Source organism: Haliotis rufescens, unplaced genomic scaffold (genome assembly GCF_023055435.1).
Source record: "Haliotis rufescens isolate VD_foot unplaced genomic scaffold, xgHalRufe1.0.p SCAF_2, whole genome shotgun sequence".
Taxonomy (NCBI): domain Eukaryota; kingdom Metazoa; phylum Mollusca; class Gastropoda; order Lepetellida; family Haliotidae; genus Haliotis; species Haliotis rufescens.
In genome coordinates this window covers 68415126-68440090 of record NW_025963890.1, presented here as the reverse complement: position 1 = coordinate 68440090, position 24965 = coordinate 68415126, and the positions used below count along the sequence as shown (strand labels likewise).

General features: G+C 40.5%; 1 protein-coding gene across 12 annotated transcripts; it reads right to left on the bottom strand.

Annotated features, from left to right (window-relative positions):
• Positions 1-1726: 1726 nt before the first annotated feature.
• Positions 1727-24319, bottom strand: LOC124134635 (leukocyte surface antigen CD53-like). 12 transcript variants are annotated; one of them, XM_048400463.1, is made up of 10 exons: positions 24051-24319; positions 19722-19793; positions 16627-16854; positions 16052-16138; positions 10340-10459; positions 9754-9850; positions 7786-7934; positions 6602-6688; positions 5969-6071; positions 1727-4566 (listed from the first exon to the last, which is right to left on the bottom strand). In XM_048400463.1, exons 1-9 carry the CDS (start codon positions 24126-24128, stop codon positions 5979-5981), a joined length of 1011 nt encoding a protein of 336 aa, XP_048256420.1. In that variant the 5' UTR covers positions 24129-24319; the 3' UTR covers positions 1727-4566; positions 5969-5978. The 12 variants fall into 12 exon arrangements, with proteins under 12 accessions (XP_048256420.1, XP_046355527.1, XP_046355529.1 ...); XM_046499571.2 differs by having other exon boundaries at positions 1727-4521; XM_046499573.1 differs by having other exon boundaries at positions 1727-2585.
• Positions 24320-24965: the final 646 nt, after the last annotated feature.

Sequence of the window (24965 nt, the reverse complement as noted above, 5' to 3'; positions counted from 1 at the left end):
ATCAAACAAGCCAAATATGGACATGAAAAAATATATCCCGAAGCTTTTTGGCAATATAGAGGCATGTTGAGATGTGAGTGAGTGAGTTTAACGCCGCTTTTAATAGTATTCCAGGTATATCACGTCGTCTCAGCTTAATGTCGGAGGAAAGCCCGAAGCGATGCAGGTCTCAGACGTTTACCACTTTAAACCCAAAGGGCACGGGTATGGTGCTGACAAACCTAGAAACAATCGGGGCGAACCGGGATTCGAACCCACAATAATAGGTGTATGTCGTGCCCAAGGGACGGAACTGCACAGCGAATCGCGGGGCCTTAGACGACTGCGTCATCCGTGCCCCTGTTGAGATGTGTGAAAAAATTATATAATGACAGTAAATGAAACTTGTCCACTGAAACCGTTATGTTTAGTCTTGTTGGCTGAATAAGAAAACAGCTGTAAACATCGATCTAAGTGTGAAACAGAAAAGGCGGTCTCACTGGTCTTCTCTGTTCAGGGGCCGCCTCCGTGGTCTAGTGGTAGAGCGTCCGCCCGGAGAGCGGAAGGTCCGGGGTTCGATCCCCGGCCGCGTAATACCAAAATACGTTAAAAGATGGTACTTGTTGTTACCCTGTCTGACGCTCGGCATTAAGGGCTAAAAAAAGGACTGGTCGGCTCGGAGTCAGTATAGTGTGTCTGAGTGGAGTATTCATGTTAAACTGCGGCATGGTATCTCAGTGAGCTAGCACTATAAATCGGCATCAGTCCGAACAAGTACAAGCAGCCACACACACACACACGTGCATGCACGTCGCTATATAAGTGCAATAATCTTGGACGCGACGTTAAACCCCATTTCACTTCACCTCACCTCTGTTCAGGTGTCTTAATCAGTGGAAGGGAATTGTAATTTGTTGGTTATGGAACGATATCACATCATCGACATATTTGAAGCTTGAGTAAAGTTCTTGGACGAATAATCTTGTGTTGACTTTGCCAATCAGAGCAGAAATTACGGTACATTTACACAATGAAACAGATCAGTAAGCAGGGGAGCATAATGGGTTTGTGTGTATGTTGTTTTACGCCGCACTCATCAATACTTCAGCTATATGACGGCGGTCTATAAATAATAATGGACCAGACAATCAAGAGATTGACATAGAGCATAGATCCACGCAATTGTTATACGATGACCCGTGAAGATCCGGGGTAGAATAGGCCTTCAGGAACCCATGCTTGCCGTACAAGGTGACAATGCTTGTCGTAAGAGGCGACTAACGGGGGTTGCTGAAGACATATTCTACCCCGGATCTTAATGTGTCCCATGTGCATAAGGCCACTGTCAAAGAAAAGGATCTTTGAAAACTTTTTGAAAGGCAGGCCCTTTTACCCAACCTTTGCTGCCCGCTCCAGGTAGAAGTCTCTAAATGAGAGGCTGTGGTGGGGACCTATGAACTCAGGAGAATGCACCCACCACGAGTAGGGGATGCTTGGGAAGACTCACATACTGATATGCTGAGGGTAACAAAATCAAGTATTTCTGTGGGTGTAGGAGTTGTGAGTGTTGTGTGTCACACTATACTGCAGAGTTGGTGCTGCAAGTGATGAGTTTGGGACATGATATCACCACAAGCTCCAATTAAACTCCTCAGGGCTGGATGCAGACGCAACCAATTAGCGCAGCCTTGAATTACATCCACTACTGCAAGCTCTCTCTAGAGGGTGTTAGAAAAAGAGAGAGATGTAGGTTTCTTGGGTTTATTCAAGCAAGTGTATTCACCAATCGATCATCAACAATCATTAAAAACGTAAACAATTTACACTACATCAAAAATAATGAATGTAAACCATGAACATAAACATAACGGTAGTTATATTCTAATACAAACAACATAATGTACAAAAGATTTACTCTCTGGTGAGATTACGTAAGACAATCTATGATAAGAAGAGGTCATTCTCCAAGGAATGTAGTGTCTTACTTGGACAGGTTTGGTATAGATTATAACTATAACATATATGAATAAAGATAACAATATTGAGTCATATGATGGTACAAATGCACTCAGTCACATGAGATAAATATTACATAAAAGCACATGCATTTGTAAACTGTAAAATACTAATGCATAACCTTTTCTAACTATGAGTATAAATGCACGAGCTAGTAATAGTACTTGTTATGGTTCGACGATCACCTTGTACAACTGGACGAAGACCTAGACTATGCATAAATCTTACATGCTAAAATCGATCATAAAAGGTACAGAATGGGAGGGAATCATACACTCGACTCTACTTATTCCAGGTATGCTGATGACCACTGTTGTGGTCAAGACATCGCCTTCTGCCTTAGAAATGTCGGCCTCTTCGGGGCTCATGTGAGCGCGTAAGGTACACATATCTAATGTGATTTTTAATTTTAATAATATTATTTTCTTTTTTACATTGATAACATTCTATTTTTATATTGGTATGCTTGATTGTTTTAAATTGATAAAATCTCTTTGGCTGTTCTGTGTATATACGTTTGAGAAGCTGACCATCCTTCTGAAATAGGGGTAGTTTTGCCTTCGATATTGCATCTGTTGACCTTAGCAGATCTACAATAGACAAATAGACAATTCACAAGCTTTCTAAAATATCCAATAAGTGCAATTTGTGATAGTCCCATTTAGGTAAGGGTATTGACATCAATTCCTGTTCCATTGTCTGACCGATGGAGCATCTGATTAATCGCCGTAAACCGCGCTTTTGTATCATTAACAACTGGCTCTGATGAAAATATCTGCCTCATGCTTTTAATGGTGACTTTACAAAGTGGGAGGTCAGGACGTATTTCCTGGTCAAAGTTAATTTAATTACTGCTGAACGAGCAGTCAGACACGCACCGACTAATAGAAAACATTTATAAGTGCTGATGATGGAATTATGGGACAAGAAAGGCTGGTACCGATATGATGTATGTAACACTTAACTCAGACTATGAAATCTAACTGCTCGTGGTTTGATAAGTAGCTAGAGCTGCTGTTGTATACTGTTGATACTACATATAAGATAAAAAATAATATCAAACAGTTTAGAGTGATGGAATGAATTTAGTTTTACCAGATTCTGGCAATATTCCAGCAAACATCACGACTGGGGAGACCAGAAGTTGGCCTCAAAACATTGTACAGCATAGCCACATGTGGAATCGAACTCGTGCCTACAGGTTGACCAGCGAACTCATTAACGACTAGGCTACACCCCAGCCTCTAGAAAGGTTAAGAGATTTACATTTATATGGTATCATCAACACGCGTCTTCCTTTATTCTTGCAATGACGAAACGAAGAAAATACTAATAAGTTAACTGTAAACATGTTTGTTTGGTCTGATGTTTTACGCTGCACTCAGCAATATTCCAGCTATATGACGGCGGTCTGTAAATAATCGAGTCTGGAGCAACACAATCCAGTGATTGATTTCATGAGCCTCTTACGGTAAGCATAGTCGCCTTTTTACGGCAAGCTTTGGTTGTTCTGAAGACCTGTTCTACCCCGGATCTCTGTAAACATGTAAGCAACCAGCTCTACAGCAGCAGCAAGTCTTTGTATTATCACACATTACACAAAGTATCGCTTAGGTCAAATCTCAGGGCGGTCGGGTAGCCTAGTGGTTAAACCGTTCGCTCGTCACGCCAAAGACCCGGGTTCGATTCCCGACATGGGTACAATGTGTGAAGCCCATTTCTCACTCCAAGTCAAATCTAAACAAACATCTGCATGTGTAAAGAATCTGTGTAGAGTCTTCCAGTAAACTGAGCCATCTCACCTTCTTGTTAGATAATCACACAAATACAAATTTCAAATAGGGAAAATGATTAACAGTATTTTACAATATAATACAAGCCCCGTATAAAGGGACGTATTGTGTGTTATTGTTAAACGTCGCATTTCCTGCTATATCATGGTCGCATGTAATCAAATCTGAATCAGACAATCCAGTGATTGAAATACAATGTGATGAAGAAAGGGTGAGAGGGGCGCAATAAAACGGTGAACAGAGCACGACCACCCTTGCCAATTTTACTTCAATGCAACCTGAGCTAATGAGACATTACCTTTGACAAAAAGTTTAACATCTATGTTAAAAATGTCCATATGATACACAATGTAACATGGTCAAATTGTCCCAAAGAAATACATCATTGGAAACAAACCCTAACCTCATAGAAACGTGCTTTAACACATTGCCATGAAAACACACACAAAAATGTCAACATAGACATCCATGTAACAAAAGCTGTCCGCGTTGAAATATTTTCTGAATAAGTATTGAACCATTATGATGTGAATTAAATACTTTTAAGATGTCTTCAGAGGAAAAACATCCATGGCAAAGTTCAGCTGTCTCAATCTGCCAATTGTTCAGGAGAAAAACGCATAATGAGAGTCATTTTGAAAAATTCACTTGTATTGAATACCAATTAACATGACATTTGGAACAAACATGACGGAGGAATGGGCAGAAATATCTGTTCCGTTGTCGTTATTAGCTGAAACAGGAATTTGATGTTTCATCTTCATGGGTCCAGTGGTTTCTGCGGAGATGATGTTAACAGAACAACTAAATGCATTTTGAGGGCTCAGGGGAGCATGGTCAAACTGCAAAAGTGAAATCAACGTCAAAATACAAAACCTATGGTAAAAAACAGAACATATGTGTTCGCCCTACTGCTACACATACATTGTATACCACATTTCACTATTATTTTCAAAAAGAATTGAAAGACATGAAAATTTGCCTGCGGCCAAAATGATATTGTTGCAGAGTGTTTTCATTTTTTTAAATTCAGGCTCATAGCTATAGCATTCAGTAACTGTCTCTGTGAAAATATCTGATCTCAATACAAAATCCCATGCCACGGTGGACGCAGGACACACTTGCCATGTCATCAGCTCATTTGAATTTCACTCAGGCTAGTTCATGATCGTGTGAAAAATATTTGTAACATTATAATACTGCAATTGTTAAGGACGTGTTGTGGGAATTAAGACAAAGGCTGATGAATAAAGTGTGTCTGATTATTTCATGGATGCTATGTTACCCCGAAAGGACATACTTCGTTTTCTGGTCCAGAAAAGACCTGGGCAGTATGCAGTTTGTCATGACGTTTTCCCCATATCCTTCCATTATGTCAATTCGTGTTTTAGTTGCAGACTGAACAAATGTTGCTGTTCTTGCTATTTTAAACAAACAATCATTGCAAAGCCAGTCGTAAACGACCATTGTTGCAGCAATGTGCGACAGGGAAACGTTTTAACTTGGCTCCGTCTCATACGTTGTCGCAGAGCACAGTGAGTCGAGCTTGAAGCGACAGATTGGAGGTGAGGTGAGGTGAAATTGGGTTTAGCGTCGCGTCCAAGATTATTGCACTTATATAGCGACGTGCATGCACGTGTATGTGTGTGTGTGTGGCTGCTTGTACTAGTCCGGACTGATGCCGATTTATAGTGCTAGCTCACTGAGATACCATGCCGCAGTTTAACATGAATACCCAACTCAGACACAGTATACTGACTCCGAGCCGACCAGTCCTTGTTTTAGCACCTTAATGCCGAGCGCCAGACAGGGTAACAACAAGTACAATCTTTTAACGTCTTTTTGTATGACGCGGCCCGGGATCGAACCCTGGACCTTCCGCTCTCCGGGCGGACGCTCTACCACAAGACCACGGAGGCGGTCTCGACAGATTGGACCGTTGCTTTTATCATTTCAAAACGAAGTGTAAACTGTCGCCATTAATTTCACTATACTTATGGTGAGCGTCTGTCACGTTAACTCACAACTTAAACAAAGTCCCGTCCAGAACGGTGGGGTAGCCCAGTGGCTTAAGCGTTCGCTCGTCACGGCAAAGCCGGGTTCGATTCCCCACATGCGTACAATGTATGAAGCCCATTTCTGGTGTCCCCCGCTGTGATCTTGCTGGGATATATACTCACTAACTCACTCTTATCCAGAAACGTCTGTACACATCACAACACCTGGTGATGACGTACCACCAACCCTTGCACGGAGACAGAAGGCTGTTATGATGCCAAAAACCTGAAAAAAAGGGAAACTATATTAATCAAAATAGTCTGGTTTGGTAAGGTTGTTCTAATTTGTCTCCACTGTGGCTTTGGGCACAGACAAAAAGACAGACCATATATCAGTCACAGGTTTTGTCGAAGACAAACTACATCGACCACGTGCACAACACAATCTCAGTACTGGTCAGGCTCGCTGACCTGGTTGATGCATGTCATCGGTTCCAATTGTTTGGATCGAAGCTGATGATGTCAATCACTGGATTATCTGGTCCAAACTCGATTATTTACAGACCGCCGTCATATTACTGGAATATTGATGAGTGCGGCGCAAAACAAAAAACAAGCCAACCAATTATTACTATTGTCCAGAGCTAAGCATAGACTTAGCAAAGTTAAGCATAGACTTACATTTGTCTTATCGCTACAACTCCTTCATGCAAGTTGGCCTTGCATGAAATGGGCACGGCTCCAAAGGTATTTTTTCGCATTTGAAGGCCCTTATTTCAAAACACATAAAGAAAGACAAATTTACATTACACTTACTAAGAATAGCAGAATGATTGCAGATACTATGCCAATAGTGGTGTTGTACGTCTTCAACGTATGCGACACAAGCTTGTCATAACAGCCCTGGAAAAAAAACAAATAAGTGCACATGTAAGAAAAAATAATGTTTCGGGTGCATCATTTTATGCACGGCAATATGATTATGGCAAAAAAACTGTCGCTGAACTTTCATCAACAACTTATCACATAATATATCTACTTCAGATAATACGGTATCAAGCTTGTTTGTTGTTTAACGCCGCACTCAGCAATATTCCAGCTATATGACGTCGGTCGGTAAATAATCGAATCTGGATCAGACAATCCAGTGACTGACATCATGAGCATCAATCCACGCAATTGAGAGACGATGACATGCATTAACCAAGTCAGCGAGCCTGAACACACGATCCCGTTAGTCGATCTTACGACAAGCATAGTCATCTTTTACGGCTAGCATGGGTTGCTGAAGACCTGTTCTACCCCGGATCTTCACGGGTTTCCCCCTGCATATAGAACACCGGCAACTGACCCCCCAACCCATCCCCCAAAAACCCCCTCCATTCGAATGATCAGCGGATGATTTTTATGTATGATTTTCATGAACAATCTTACTCTGAAAACCATGGTATCATTGAGGCAAACTAAGTGTAGTGGTACTTCCACTTCCTTCCAGAACCTACACAGGGGAATAAAACATGTAAAGGGAAAACTAAATCAAAATAAACAAGAAAACAGCATTATCACTATCCCTCGCCATGGGGAACTTTAGAATTTTGTTTATCCATATAGCAGTGAAAAGAAACTATTAAAAAAACACTATAAAGCCTTAAAAAACGTTGGCTGCTTTATGTCATCAAAATAAAAAGATTAAATGACAAATTAATACACGACGTTCATACAGTTTGGTCCTCAATCTATGAAGGTTCATACTCCAATGAACTCACACAAAGTGAAGGTCAATTCTTAAGTAAAAACTGAATGTACGACACCAATTTTCGAACTCATTTGAGATCGTGACCAGTAACATCAGTGTGTTAAATTTCATTTCGTTAACTTGAATAGCGTTTCTGAAAATTTGTCCACATTGAGAAGCGGATGGACGGACGGACGAACTCTGTTCCTATATCTCCCCCGCCCCCTCTCCCCTCCCACCCAATGTGGGGTCGGCAAGTACTCACATTGGTGTATAAATAAGGGTTGGTCTTCTTAAACCTTTCCGTGTGTGGATTGAGATGGTTAGGTGGCCCGGGGAAGTAGGTTTGTCCGGTACAGACGGCCAAGTCTCCTCCATGACAGCAGCTGTCGGGAACCTTCTGCACCGTGTTACCTTTTGATGGAAATCGTGCCTTGTCTGATGACGGCGCATTCGGTTACACATGGATATTGCATTGGACAGAAACAACTCAATAAAGACATACAGAAAGAGCAGAAAAGTTTATAATAACAATAGGCAAAGTGATCAGAACTAGCACTGGTGCCGTGTGTTTAACACCCTGGATTTGTAGTGAGTGAATCATGTCCACAAATATTTTTTTATTACGATATATAAACTTGAGGGCAGACTATTGAGCTGGATCGACGATATGTTTTACCATTATTACAATCTGTCTGTCTGTCTGAGTGGCCATGTATTCGTGTGTGTGTCCCTGTCTGTGTATGTGTATGTGTGTCCTTGTCTCTGTTTGTGTTTGTGTGTGTGTGAGTGTCTGTGAATGTCCCTGTCTGTGTATGTCTGTGTGTGTCCCTGTCTGTGTGTTTGTCCTGTCTGCGTGTGTCTGTGAATGTCCCTGTCTGTGTATGTCTGTGTGGGTCCCTGTCTGTGTGTGTCTGTGTGGGTCCCTGTCTGTGTGTGTGTCCTGTCTGTGTGTGTCCCCGTCTGTATATGTTTTTGTGTGTCCTGTCTGTGTATGTCAAAGTCAGTATATGTCTGTATGTGTGTGTCCCTGTCTGTGTGTGTGTGTGTCCTGTCTGTGTATGTCCCTGTCTGTGTATGTCTCTGTCTGTGTATGTCCGTGTGTGTGCACGTGTGTGTATGTGTCACTGTATGTGGGTCCCTGTGTGTGTGTGTGTCTGTCTGAGTGACCATGTATTCGTGTGTGTGTCCCTGCCTGTGTATGTGTATGTGTGTCCTTGTCTCGGTTTGTTTTTGTGTGTGTGTGTGTCTGTGAATGTCCCTGTCTCTGTGTGTGTCCTGTCTGTGTGTGTCCCTGTCTGTGTATGTCAAAGTCACTATATGTCTATATGTGTGTGTCCCTGTCTGTCTGTCTGTGTGTCCTGTCTGTGTGTGTCCCTGTCTGTGTGTGTCCCTGTCTGTGTATGTCCGTGTGTGTGCACATGTGTGTATGTGTCACTGTATGTGGGTCCCTGTGTGTGTGTCTGTCTGTCTGTCTGTCTGAGTGGCCATGTATTTGTGTGTGTGTCCCTGTCTGTGTATGTGTATGCGTGTCCTTGTCTCTGTGTGTCCTGTCTGTGTGTGTCCCTGTCTGTGTATGTCAGTGTGTGTGCACATGTGTGTATGTGTCACTGTATGTGGGTCCCTGTGTGTGTGTCTGTCTGTCTGTCTGAGTGGCCATGTATTTGTGTGTGTGTCCCTGTCTGTGTATGTGTATGTGTGTCCTTGTCTCTGTGTGTCCTGTCTGTGTATGCCTTTCTGTGTGTATATGTATGTGTGTGCATGTGCCTGTGTATCTCTTGTCTGGTGGTAGAGCGTCCGCCCGGAGAGCGGAAGGTCCGGGGTTCGATCCCCGGCCGCGTACTACCAAAAGACGTTAAAAGATGGTACTTGTTGTTACCCTGGCCGGCGCTCGGCATTAAGGGGCTAAAACAAGGACTGGCCGGCTCGGAGTCAGTATACTGTGTCTGAGTGGCATATTCATGTTAAACTGCGGCATGGTATCTCAGTGAGCTAGCACTATAAATCGGCCTCAGTCCGGACTAGTTCAAGCAGCCACACAAAACAAAAAAACACACACACGTACATGCACGTCGCTATATAAGTGCAATAATCTTGGACGCGACGTTAAACCCCATTTCACCTCACCTTGTCTGTGTGTGTCCCTGTCTGTGTGTCTGAGTGTCCCTGTATGTGTGCATCCCTGTCTGTGTATGTCCGTGTCTGCACTCTTATACATACAAGGAATAGTCACCTTCTTCATACTGTTGCAGGTACCAAAGCGTTCTCGTGGAATAGTACGGCCAGGAGTCTGCTGAAGAGACGTTGCCAGAAATGCCACAGCAGCCCAGCTGAAGACAGAATAAGGCCATACAGGATAATGTCAAAGCAGTGAAACCCCGTTATGTCAGCAAACACCGTTACGTCAGGAAATACCTGTATGTCAGGAAACACCGTTATATGTCATGCAACACCGTTATGTCAGAAAAACCCTGTAAGTCTGGAAATCCCTCTTCCCGGAGGACTTTACTCTTCCAAAAGGGTTGTTGTTTCTCTGTCAGAGTACGGCGATTCGCTGTGCAGAGTTGCGTCCCTTGGGAACGCCAGAAATCTATGGACGTGGGTTCGAATCCCGTTTCGCCCCGATTATGTTTCTAGGTTTGTCAGCACCATACCCGTGCTCGTGGGTTTCACCGAATAGGTAAACGTCTGAGACGTGCATCACTTCGGGCTTTCCTCCCACATTAAGCTGACACGCCGCGATATAACTGGAATACTGTTAAAAGCGGCGTTAAACCCAACTCACTCACTCACTCACATTGTCAGAGTGCGAGCCCTACCTGTCTCTGCATGGAGTCCCACGCCTCTGTGATGAGCTTATTCTCCGGTATGGTCTGTGTGTCCCTTCCATAGAGCTCCGATAACGAATCACGCATAACGCTCTTAATGCGTGAGGCAAGCTAAACGAAATGGGTTGTAGTTAACATTTGAACAATAGTTACATCAATGTAAGATGATACTTCATTCACAGCTTCAGTGATCACTTTAAAGCTTTCGTAACACCATGCCGCAATATTACTTACTCTCTTATTCAAAATGTAAAAATAACAAGTGATGTGGATCGACCCCCACTCCAAACAGCATTTAAGTTTTATCACGGCGTGTAAGCTTTAAAGTGGTTTTATCACGACGTGTAAGCTTAAAGTGGTTTTATCACGGCGTGTAAACTTAAAGTGGTTTTATCACGGCATGTAAACTTAATGTGGTTTTATCACGGCGTGTAAGCTTAAAGTGGTTTTATCACGGCGTGTAGGCTAAAAGTCATTTTATCACGGCATGTTAACTTAATGTAGTTTTATCACTGCAGGTAAGCTTAAAGTGGTTTTATCACTGTGTGTAAGCTTAAAGCGGTTTTATCACGGTGTGTAAGCTCAAAGTGGTTTTATCACGGCGTGTAAACTTAAAAATTGTTTTATCATGGCGTGTAAGCTTAAAATGGTTTTATCACTGCAGGAAAGCTTAAAGTATTTTTATCACGGCATGTAAGCTCAAAGTGGTTTTATCACGGTGTGTAAGCTTAAAGTGGTTTTATCATGGCGGATCAGTTTAAAGTGGTTTTATCATGGCGTGTCAGCTTAAAGTGGTTTTATCATGGCATGTAAACTTATAGTGGTTTTATCACGGCGTGTAAGCTTAAAGTGGTTTTATTACGGCATGTAAACTTAATGTGGTTTTATCACAGCTTGTAAGCTTAAAGTGGTTTTATCACAGCGTGTAAACTTAAAGTGGTTTTATCAAGGCATGTAAGCTTAAAGTGCTTTTATCACAGCGTGTAAGCTTAAAGTGGTAAGACATTTACAAATTTGTTGAAACTCATAAGCACTGGTTTGTGCTGAACTAGCAGCAGATCCTGGCACGACCAATGGGAGTCAAGTGCCCTTAACAACTGGGGCCACCCGGGTTAGAAATGGTCTTCAGCAACCAATGCTTGTCGTGGGAAGTAACAAGCAGAATCGGGTGGTCAGGCTCGTTCGACTTGGTTGATGCATGTCATCGTATTCCAATTGCGCAGGTGGATGATAAGATGTCAATCGCTGGATTGTCTGGTCAAGAATCGATTCTTTACAGACAGCATTCATAAAGATGAATATTTCAGCGTGTAGCGTTGAAAACCAAACACTCAAGAAACCAAGCCAGACCATCAAATCCATTATGCTCCCTCCTACATAAACACTTAGACTGCTGACCAATAGAGACGTACGGTTTCAGATGTACATACCAAGTTATTTGGAACGGTTTATGAGTTGTTTTCTCAGAATACAGAATATGCCTTCATGCGCAACTCACTCACTCACCCAATAGAGACGTACGGTTTCAGATGTACTTACTAAGTTAAAATAACTAAGAACGGTTTATGAGTTGTTTTCTCAGAATACAGAATATGCCTTCATGGCCAATGGAAAAAACTCCTGAACAGCGTCTGTTCCACATCCTGATGTACAGTTTCCCATTTACTAATTGCATGGATAAGGGTTTCAGAAATATCCATCATATTTCGTTCTGTTGCATAATTGAAACATGTTTCCACTTTTTTTATGACCGATACTAAACAGGAGATAAACTTTAGTAAATGTGACGTTACATTTCTATCGGTTTTTAAAGTCTTACTTACATGCATATTGACCTTTTTCACAAATCGCTAATACCGTTTTGAAAGCGAGGCTTGGAGAGCAGAAGGTGAAGGCTGGATAGCACATGAAACACTTGGAGATGTCAACAAGGCACGCAATCGTGACAAACTGTGACAATTTAACCATCCCGGTACATTTATAGTAGGTATTGAACATTATTCTTATTCTTAACATTGACAAACTATTCTACTGTTATCTGGTCTCCTTACCGATATAAATTTGAGTCTGGCCGTTCTGTTGTGGTAATTTAAAATATCCATGACCACATGGTAACTCCCAGTGCAGTTTATGGTAGCTGAACAGACTTAATACAAATGCTACTGAGATCTTGTAAAGAATAATTCATTGTTTACACACCATTAAGCCAAACTATTTATTGTGAGTTTAAATAACTTTGCGGGTTGTATTTGAAGTCGAAATATTGACCTTTTGACCATATCTAGATATACTAAATTGATATGTTGATATAATGTATCAAATTGTAATTTACTGAGAATTTACAATCGTAACAAATCAGAATTTTGCATCAGTCAGAGCTCCAGATAAGCTGCGTATCTGCGTGAAATACGCATCAGAAATGCAGAAATACACAGTAAAATATAATCCAAGCGTATCAAATACGCAACGAACATTACAGATACGCTACAAAAATAAAACTTGTGCGTATCATCAAAATATTGTGAAGTAACCCTGCGTATTCGATTAGCAAATCAGCAACTTATTTTTAAATTATAAAGGGGCATTCCGTCAACTTTGCCAAACTCCACGATGACAGTTACATCATGATCATTTGCCATCACACTTTCTTGTGGAAGTATCGTGGTATATTTTAGTCCTATAAAGCTCTCGAACCCACACGAAACCAGTTTGCAGGGACTAGATGAATAGTGTTTTTAAACATTTAACTTAAATACCCACATGTGTAAAAACTAGTGGGTAACAGAAATTTGAATACGCAGATAGAATTACTGATACCCAATGATTTTAAAATGCATGGGTAAAATACCCACAACACCAAAAGCTTATCTGGAGCTCTGATCAGTTGCGTATTTGATGTAAATTGTAATGGGCTCAAATGCATTCCAATAAAATATTAGACATCTAGATCTACTTGTGCTGTTGTGATTGTGAACTGTTGTTATTTTTATCGTCAATGTTGACAGATTAGATAGCATGAGGTGTAATATTTCAACTGAATTATTACATAAAGGGTGTGTTAATATTTGAATTAAAGTACAGTTTGATCTGCAATTTTGTAAACAATATTTCCCCCAATTTTCAAAATTCAATCAAAACGAGAAATATAAAAAAATATAAATACATAGAAGAAATTGGTTTTCCTTGTCAAATAACGATGATAGCATGAGTTTATCTCATCTTGTGATCTGACAAAGTTAATATTTTCAAGTCAAGATATCAACTTTAGTAAACCACAAAAAAAGAGATAAACATTTCATTTCACAAAATAAATTCAAGTCTTTTATTTTCTTTGTGATCTTTATGACCTTACTCAGAAAACCTTAGTGTCAATGAGGCAGACTGACTGTAGGTGTGACAAAACGTGATATTTCACCTGATTTTAATAAAAATCTTATTTATTTCACTCTAGCGAAAGTATGTTTTCTGCATGGTCAGACTAAACAAAGTATTTCATGATTAAATACATACCGGTAATACAAATATCAAAACGTATTTCATTAAAACAAGAGTGAATTTCTGTGTGACATTGATATAAAGAGCTGTAGTACACTGTCATTAAATTGTTTTTTACTGTTTATACAGAATATACTGTTTGAGTTTTAGACATATCAGATGAATTGAGTGAGTGAGTGAGTGAGTTTGGTTTTACCCCGCTTTTAGCAATATTCCAGCAATATCACGGCGGGGGACACCAGAAATGGGCTTCACACACTGTACCCATGTCGGGAATCGAACCCGGGTCTTCAGCGTGGTGAGCGAACGCTTTTACCACTAGGCTACCCGACCGCCCCTCAGATGAATTGATGCCTTCAAGATTGTTCTAAAGTAGCATTTAATGTGACACACTGTGATTAATTTTCCTTAAATTTCTCTATTTCAAAAGAATGTTGTTTTCTAAATAAGCAATATTGTGAAAGAAGGTGATTATGCATTGTTTATAAAAAAAATTATTGAAGTAGAAATATTATTACAATATTATTGAATTATTCATTTCAGGCCAGCGAGTCAACACAAGGAAGTATTAGTATCCGGTGACGGATGTCTGGGGGATCTTTCTGCTGACAGTAACACACTGGTTACAATGTGCGTCCTGTCAAAGGACGAGGAAGTGAAAAGCCATATTCATTCAATCAACAAATGTGCTTCCTGTCACATTTTACTTAAATAGGTCGAGGAAGTGAAAAGCCTTATTCACTCACAAAACAACATAGCCAATATTTATCAGACACTAAAAAAGCACATTGTACCATTTGTTCACATGCAAGAAAATTATTTTCTCCTGGAATTTAATTAGGTGCTTTTGACTGACCAAGACACCCGGTCCATGTTAAGTTTTGAAAATTTATATTGTGAGAAATAAAGACATGAAAAGTTCGGTTTGTTTTTCTTTGTTAAATATGAGAAATCCAGATTGTTCCATCAACATAATTTGTACCGATACATATATTTTATCTTGGCTTGATTACCAATTGAAGTTGATTCCTTTTTATCTTTTGTTCTTTTATCTGTACTCATATCTGATCAAGACATTTTCAAACTATTCAGGATAAATGTATTGGTAGCTTCCTTTTGATATACAATTACCTATCATCATACAGGATTAGGTGAGGGTGTTCAAGAAGTTGGTGGTTGTATCAATTCTTATATTTCTTCAATTTCATGCATTATTTATATTTATACATTTTTAGTTTCCTTTTAACTTATTTTAAACAGTTCACACATTATTACTTTTGTCGTGCACGGCGCAATCTCAATCAGCAATAATCAGTTCAGTAAGTGATGTTTGGAGAACAAGTAAAGTACCATCTGTCACTGTACACACTGAATAGAGTTATCGCCCCTTCTGAATATTTATTTTGACACACGAATTATTTTGTGAACTAAATTCATTTACATCGTAATATGTTAAGGTGAAAATCTTAGCAGAAAAGGTGTCTTTAGTCAACTGGATAGTGCGTTGTGCAGCAAACACCACTATGAAACGTGAAATAAACATGATCGACGATCTCGAGTTCGCCAAGCCACGCTTGACTGAGCACACTGACTTGTTTCATGTTATGCGGTTCATATACGATACAAAACTTCTGTCATTGAATGTATTGTCACATTGTACCTATATGCCGACGAGGATATGATAAAACAATCTATTTCTGAAATACGTATCTCGAAATGCACCTTTCGATTCACTTCCGGGATCCTGACAGCAAAATGCTAATTCCAGTTTATGACAGGCATATTTTAGTTGGACCTTATGATTAAATGTGAAATATCTTCTGTATTAGATACAGAGGATACCATTTTTTGCTTGTTTGAAATGTCCATCAGTGAAATGCACAACATGCTGTCTGTTCCCTATGAGCTAATGCGACTCAGACTGCACGGAGCTTTGCTCTCCAAGCCTCGTTTTCGATCCAAAATGGCGAAAGTGTGGAAAAGGTCAATAGTCCATGCTTGTGGTAAGAGGCGACGAACGGGATCGGGTGGTCAGGCACGCTGACTTGGTTGATGCATGTCATCGTATCCCAATTGCGTATATCGATGCTTATGATGTCAATCACTGGATTGCCTGGCCCAGAATAGTTTATTTACACACCCCGTCATATAGCTGGAATATTGCTGAGTGCGGCGTTAAACAACAAACGAACAAACAAACAAACTTACAGAATCTGAAAGAGAAGTCTTGTAGGAGAACGAAAATCCTGCCATCACGCACAGTATTATTAATACTAGTATTAATATTGAGCCGTACTGAAACACAAGGAGATACATATTGTCACAATAAACACAGCTAATTTGTAGTTGATACAAAATGATTCCCAATAAATGTGAAACCATGTTCATTCAGAGAGTGCCATTTTACAATCGTTTGGGTTACGGAATTCCCAGATGAAACAAAAATAATAATAATGATAATATCCCTATTAAATTGTAGATATCTCCGACAATAAGTGTCCGGAATGTGGAATTTCTGGACTGAGAGGGTTTAGCTGTACTTGGTTGTAAATTGTAATAGCAATTTATGTGACATACAGCTTATGTTACATCGTGTTAAGTGATATCATGATGTGTCTGACACTAAATTATGTATATACATTTCATTTCAGAATATGAAAAAGATCACACATTCTGTAATTTTAAAAATCACATTGACGACTAAGCTGATCTTGCTACAAGGAAATACATTGTACACAAACTAACATACTCAAATCTTTAGTTGATAATTATTGTATACTTACATAAGCTAAGACACATTTATTTTCTCGTATCGAACCGTAGAACCCTAAGATAGCAAGGGGGACCACAACCACGCCCACTACGACAAGGAGGTATATGGATACACGGTGAAGTTGATAATCCAGTTCATTTGCATCCAAAAACAGTCGAAATTCCCCCTTGATGTTGATGGCATTCGACTCAGTGACCAGAGACAACACACCCCAAACAATTGCTGCACACCCAAGTACCTGGAAACAGAAACAATCAGACAGCAGAGTCATAGTTTGGATGTCATATCTGACTATTTGACATATTTTTGGAATGACACAGTATGATATCAGAGTGAGTGAGTGAGTCTGAATCACAGTTTGGATGCCATATTTGTTACATTTATCTTGATGGAATACCACAGCATGAATGAGTCTGAGTCAGCATGTTCATGTCACATATATCTGACTATATTCCACATATTTATCTTCAGTATGATATAAGAGAGAGTGCCACAGTGTGGGAGAGTGAGTGAATGAGAGTCATATTCTAGAGGTCATATCTGACTTTTCGATATATGTATTTTCATGGAATGCCAAAGTGTGGGAGAGTGAGTGAATGCGAGTGATATTCTAGAGGTTATATCGGTCTATTCGATATATGTATCTTCATGGAATGCCACCGTGTGGGAGAGTGAGTGAATGAGAGTCATATTCTAGAGGTCATATCTGACTATTCGACATATATATCTTCATGGAATGCCACAGTGTGGGAGAGTGAGTGAATGTGAGTCATATTCTAGAGGTCATATCTGTCTATTCGATATATGTATCTTCATGGAATGCCACCGTGTGGGAGAGTGAGTGAATGAGAGTGATATTCTAGAGGTCATATCTGACTATTCGACATATGTATCTTCATGGAATGCCACAGTGTGGGAGAGTGAGTGAATGTGAGTCATATTCTAGAGGTTATATCTGTCTATTCGACATATGTATCTTCATAGAATGCCACCGTGTGGGAGAGTGAGTGAATGAGAGTCATATTCTAGAGGTCATATCTGTCTATTCGATATATGTATCTTCATGGAATGCCACAGTATCATCTCAGAGTGTGTGACTTAATGTGAGTCATAGTTTGGAAGTCATATTTAAATATATTTGACATACAGCAGATAATCGATGTGTTTGACTGATTCTAACCTGGAAGCCCCAATGGGCTGTAGACCCTCTAGTCGGCTCTTACAACACGCACAGAATACCATGGAATAGTTAAATGATCTTCCATCACTCTTGACATATGAAGACTAAGACATGAATATCTGCATTGCTAATATTCGGTTTTAGATAATGACAACAAAAGTAGCTTCATACCCACCTTTTCCAGAATGCCCCCAAAACCTCCCACAGAATCATGACAGCTATGTTGACAGCTATCCTCACCAATGCCTATCTATATTCATTTTGATACCTAACGGGGTCAAATGCAGCACACTTTAGTCCTGTGCATCAAACAATCCAAAAATGGACACTTCCGGTTTAATGACATAAAAAATATGCCCAATCCAAGACAACTTTAAAACAGAAAATTACATGTTTCTAGAAGTTATATGTACTTCGGGTTTAATGACCTTGACCCTCAATTTCAGCCAATCAAGTGATTGATAATGTTGCGTGAAGACATGTTTAATAAACAAAAGTCTGTCAAACAACATATGACCAATAATCAGTCAGATAACCCATCTGTCCAAAACTTAAACGTCACAAAAATCACCAAAACAATTTCAATTGTCCAAACAAATAACTCCCAGTAGCGCATATGTGATCCAAGTGAAGCTATCACATGCTCGCAAAGAGTGTCTGGATGATTGCCAAGGGAAGATTGTTCCACTCTGCAGTAAGAGCATTTTCGAGTTTCTGTAGAATTGTCGGAAGGACAGGGCGTTGTGAGAGGGCAAACTGCAGCTCGTTCCACATGTGATCGATAGGGTTGAGATCTGGTGACCGGAAAGCCACCCCATGCGGACAATGATCTCCTTCTCTGAGTGGGAAACGTGCCATCGTGCCCCGCTGTAAGACCAGGGAATCGGTTCTTTCAGCTCCACTGAACCCCTTCCAAATGCTGACGAATTAAAGCGCAAGCAGGAAAGCCTGTCTTCGCGCTGTGTGGTGGAACGCTGTCGACCATCCGCATGTCGCTGGGTAGCTGATCAAAGCGTCTGGTGTCGATTTCGTGCCCTGCTGGTGACATTTTGGCTGGCACCAAAGACGTTTGCAACGTGACGTTGTGTAGACCCAGTTCAAAGCATGCCTATGCATCTGCCTAATTCTTCGGTAGTCAAACGACGTCTTGGACGCTGAGGGGGCATAAGTGCAATCAGCTCTTGCAATCCTCAGTCCAACAATTCTTTCACGATACATGCAAATACAGGATTCAAAGCATCCCGTGCCCATGACTGTATGGCTCTCTTCATCCATCATAGAACTGAGTTCCTAAAGTGGTTACCCAATCATTGTGTTCTGGGATATTTCAATCTTCATTTGTTGGATGATTTTTTTTATATCATCAAAACTTGATCCTCAGGAAAACTTTGAGTAGTATTATATAATTAATTATGATTTTCGTGTTACCGATTCCGTGGATATTGTACTCGTCGTCTCATTGCTAAGTTACCTCCGTAAGTCTGAGCATCTCCATGATGTCAGTAAATTCAAGCAAAGACACTCAGTACCATATATTTTTTTATCATAGCAAAGCAAGATACTGATAGAAATTAAACTGTTTTTTCAAAGTGGATGTGGTGAGCTTAAAGTCCATCGCAATGACTGTTTCATACAATCACCCTTGCAGAAATGAAAAGTTTTGATTACAGCATAATGTCGTCACTGATCAGCTCAGTAAGGACTTGTTTCAGGTGAATAATTGACTTGCCTTTGCATGTGTTTGTGACAGGTGGCACCGGTGGGGCAGGATACGCTCACCGTTTCGCGAACACCCGGTGTCATCACTATGTGATACTGATTCATTATCACATGCTTATGATACAGTCGGAATCGTACTATCGACTCTGCTGTATGCAGAGATTTCTACTGGATGTTGAAAGGGTTTTGTCACTTTTTTTACTTACCAAAAAACAGATATTGTACAGGAACAGAATCCCACGGAGACAAGGGTTACTTCTGCCCTTGTCGCGTGATGGCTGAAAAGAAAAGCGAAGACTTTAACAAGTATAACATATAATTCAAGCCAAAACTGAAAACACAATATTCATGTTAATGTTAATGTTAATGCAGCAACGGCTCCATCAAAGCACGTGCCATACCAACTAGTCTCTCTACGGGTAGCAAAAAAACTCTCCCAACCATTGCCTTGTAATCTGGATTGGTAAATTCATCATCAGGTACTGTGTTTAAGGATTATTTCGTTCGAGTATTTTACTTGTGTTTCACTATTGTAAAAAAAGTAAAAAACAAAATTTGTCGGGGGGGGGGGGGGGGGGGGGGTTTACTAGTATTTGATCCGGTTCCTATAAAACTGCCAGGATGATTGTGGGGTTTCCGTGCTCGCTGCGGTGAGGGCTTAGGTAAGAAGAGCTGCGGTTTTTGTGGTCACTGCGGTTATGTGTGGATATTAGGGCCAGGACAATTGTAAGCATTATTAATTAGAATTATCACAATGTTCTTGCTTCAATTATATCATATTGTCATAAAATCGTAAAAATGTAAATTCGCGAGTTGACGCGGAAAAGCACATGGCGATGCGTCACCTAATTTCGTGCCAAGCATGTTTACCAGTTGCAAACTTTCGTAAGCTTTCTTTTGCATTAAATGCAGTAAATTGTTGTATTTATTTGTCGCTACTGACACAAGATATTCGGATGAACATGGGAAGTTTGGACTAAACAAATTTCTATATTTGTTGTGAAGCTTGAACCTATATCGTCTATATACATCTATATACAGTATACAACTGTACTTTACTGTACTTTTGGTACACAAGGGTAGAGAAAAACTCCAGTGCATTGATGTGTCAGAAGAAGAAGAACATTAAAACGTATTGAGTGCAAGATTAGTTGGCCAGAATTATTCCCACATTGTGTACATGATTTATCAATCCACGTCCAGTTCACAAATACCTAATCACACCATAACAGGAATGACAATTACCATAATTACCCTAGCATGTGAATGTCAGATGCTTGAAAGGCAATTCATAACAGTTTATAACAAATTATGCATTATCAGCCAATGTTTTTTAAAGCAACACTCAATATCACAGGAAGATGGAAATAATCTGGATCAGTCAATCCAGTGATTGATGTTATGAGCATCAGGGTAAAAGGACATGCAGTCAACCAGCATTAAGTTGCCTCTTGTAACCAGTATAAGTTGTTGGGGCTAATTCAAATCTGGAATCCCCACTGATACACTGAGTGAGTATATGACTTTGGTTTATGCCGCTTTAACAGGGTGTATCAGTTTGAACTGGGAGAGAGCCCCGTGTGGTGCGAGGCTTAGACGTTTACCACTTCGGTGAAACCAACGAGCACGGACATGGTGCTGACAAACCTAGAAACATAATCGGGGCGAATCAAGAACGAATCCATGATCATGTTTCTGGCCCAAGGGACACAACTCGGCACCGCAAATTACAGTGCCTTGTGCCACATGGCTGCATTGTGATGTATTGATTGTGAGTGAGTGAGAATGGTTTTACGCCGCTTTTAGCAATATTCCAGCAATATCACGGCAGGGGACACCAGAAATGGGCTTCACACATTGTACCCATGTCGGGAATCGAACCCGGGTTTTCGGCGTGACGAGCGAACGCTTTAACCACCAGGCTACCCGACCGCCCCGATGTATTGATTGTATCGACACGAATGGAAAGTGTTTTGTGGAGCGTAGTACGGATAAATAGCTTGTACATATTCAATACATGACATATTTGATAACATTGTCAATAAAGTTTCCTACCCATTTCAGGTGGTAAGTAATTCATGACAAGCGCAGCACGCACAAAATTAACAAACTTGCAGAAATAGTGCCCTAACACTGTAGCTCACCTGATATGTAGTGAACAGTCTAAAATGTTGATATATCGTTTAACATGTTGCATAAATATATTTTTTTGTTTTTTTGTTAAACTCGGCACTTATATTCCAGCTATATGACGGTGGCCTGTACATACTCGAGTCTCGACAAGACAATACAGTGATTGACATCATGAGCATCGATCTGAGCAATTGGGATACGATGACATGCATCAACCAAGTCAGCGAGTCTGACCACCCGATCCTGTTAGTCAGCGATATACATGTGTAATTAAAAATACGCGAGGCTTAGCACTTATTAAAAACAAATATATTCAGACCATTAGCGTTGTAGTTGTATGTGTTATGAAAATACGCCGATTATCTATAGCTCTGCATCTCCCCCAAGAACCTTACAAATACAGTGGGGCGCAGGGGTAGCCTGGTGGTTAAAGCGATCGCTCGTCACGCCGAAGACCCGGGTTCGATTCCCTACATGGGAACAATGTGTGAAGCCCATTTCTGGTGTCCCCCTCCATGATATTGCCTTTACTCAATTCAATTAACTATAAACTTAGCGTCAAACTGTAACTGTATTTGAGATGCATGACAGGGTGGTGTCAGATGATTCTTCACTCAGATAGAAGTTAGGGTATTAGGCTAAAAAAATTATGTCCAAAACCCTCTGGTCGTGGGTTACTAGATTCACATGACCTGGCACCATTTCAAGTATATGCTTTGGGTGAAGTACGAGTATTTATTATATCTTGCGGCACAAAAATCAAAATATTATGAACTACCTGCCTGGTTGTTGAACAGCATCTGTTTGGTTGGATTGTCGTCATTGTATTCGAGTCTGTCCCAGGTAATGGGAGACGGCTCTGTTTGGCGGGTTTACATAATGATTTACAGGGCGCTTCAATTGTGCTGCAATGTTATCAAATGTGCTATGTAGTGCCACTCAAAATCAATATATTATTATTCAATTTTTTCTTATCAATAATCGGGTTGGGGAAGGCGCTTGGATTTAATTGTCTCAGAAATTCTTGAAAAAATAATCTTGCTTCAATCTTTTAAAAACATCACCGTTGCCAGGTGAATAAATATTCAGGCTCATAGTTTTAATTGAAAAAAATATCTGGCTTTGTAGCTGTAGTTCTCAGCAAACTTAGATCGATCCCGATGTCGTTTGAAACCACTCGTCCCGTTCCTAATCTACAAGAAACTGAGTGTTGGAATGAGCCGATATGGCCCCAGCTGAAAGCGGCCCCCGACGTAAGAATCTGAATTCACAAGTACATGAAGTTGCCAAGTCCGCGAGCCTGACCCCCTATCCTGTTACGGCAAGCGTGGGTCGTTGAAGACCTAATCTACCCCGGATCTTCACGGGTCAGTTAGTTTAAGGGCAGCATATAATGTTTTGATGGGTAATGTATTTGGTGTAAATGTTGTTCGTTCATAATCCATACGTCCAGGACAAATAACTCGCCAAACACACAAAAAGTCGTGCGCATGAATACATCGATAACCTACATATCGATTCATAAAAAAATGGCTGCCGATCGATCACCCAGGAACTGTAAAACGCATCTATATTTCCTCTAATACATTCCGAGTCAACGGCTCTCGAGGAATTAATAGACCGCCTAACGTCGAATAGAGGAAATACGGTACAGTTTGATAGTGGATATTTTTTGCGACGGCATGATGTTTAGGGCATTAACACTGACTGCTTCGTTGATGAGATTAAAAGACTTTACTATGAGGAGATAAACCTACTGTGTTTTGAAAATTGATGTAGGCCTAGTCCCACTGTAGAATAGATACCTCATTTTAATTGGAACCACGCGTTTTGTTCTGTCATGACATAGGCCTAATTTCTGGAGATTCGAACATGCGCTCGCAACTTGATGACGTTATTTTTTATAGGGGAGTGTCTAGTGAGTTGTTCCTGATAGATGTAACTGGGCAACGCATATATATACGCGATTGCCGAACGATCGCATCCAAAACCAGGAGTGATATGACAATCGGTACTGGGAGAAATGGTACAGGTAATCGACGTAAGGATTGTGAGAATATGGGGAAATACCCACCTGTGCATAAAATGGACTTGTCCGACATTGCCGAGGTTGGATTCTATTGAGGGAGTCATCATTATTCAAGTACCGGTAAATATTTATACAGCTTGTACATTTTACCATCATCCTAAAGAGGCTGTACATCATGTTGATATCTCATATAAGAAATAGACAACTCGTGGTCGTTGTGTATCGTACAATAAAACACTGCAGGGAGTTAAACCGTGAGGGGTGCAGCCCCGAGTGGTTTATTCTCTCTGCAGCGTTTTATTGTGCGATAAACAGCTCCCACTCGTCGTTTATTTCTTAAATACATAGATACTAGTGTATATATAGTACGCACATTGTTTCTGGAGGGCGAAGATCCTAAGGTAGTCTCTTCACTTTTAGGATCACCATCCCTGCCTGTTTCCACCGTCATTTTCCTCTCGACGTGTAAAGTTCTATCTGAGTACTAGGCCTACGGAGTAGATCCACGGCCATATGAGGAGATATGCCTAGTGTTTATCAGCTGTTTAAACCATACTCGGAACACCTTCAACAGTGTTTCCGAACAAAATTACGCCGTGCGCACTTTAGGACCCGAAGCTGAGCGACACGCCAACAGGGCTATTATTCGTAAATAGCGCTCTGAGTCACTGCGTTGGAGATGCTGTGTTGTGTTTAAATGTCCTGGGGGGAGATTGTGTCCGGGTTTGCCCCGAATACATTCCCGTCCTGTGTTATAATCGTGCCGCTCAATGTGAGTCGCCTGATATAGCGTGCTACAAGTATATCCCGGTAGGCCCGCGAACATAATGACATCTGTATACAGGTTTGAAAAATAAATTCCTTCAAGGTGCATGGTTGAAATTTAAACTGAAAATATAATTTCTGTTGAAATATTGCAGACACAACTCATTACCCAATTGCCTCTGTTCATGTGCGTATCACAGGACCAAAGACCGGACTTTTTCACCGTTGAAGCACAGTATGCAAGCTGTGACAGGATGTTTCCTGATATAAACAAAATTTGGGCGTTTATTTCATATAAAGCTGTACACCTTCGAAACACGTGACCATCGTGTATTGCCGTATGCACAAGCACCAGTGTCGTGAATGTGATGAACGGATTTGTCAACTTCTGAAGTTGACACCCTTGTTATAACCCTTTATGTAAAAAATTTTACATTAAGGGTTATGTGTTAACTCTTAATGTAAAAAAAATTACATTAAGAGTAACAACCCACAACCCTTAATGTAACACATATTTTTTTTA

Bases quoted from the DNA above. Each gene is read 5' to 3' on its own strand.
- LOC124134635 (XM_048400463.1), bottom strand. From the start codon at position 24,128: ATGACGGTGGAAACAGGCAGGGATGGTGATCCTAAAAGTGAAGAGACT. The intron at 16,139-16,626 runs GTAAGTATACAA...CTTGTGTTTCAG, and splicing joins ATAAATGTGTCTTAGCTTAT to TACGGCTCAATATTAATACT. The intron at 6,072-6,601 runs GTAAGTGTAATG...CCTTTTTTTCAG, and splicing joins CAATCATTCTGCTATTCTTA to GTTTTTGGCATCATAACAGC.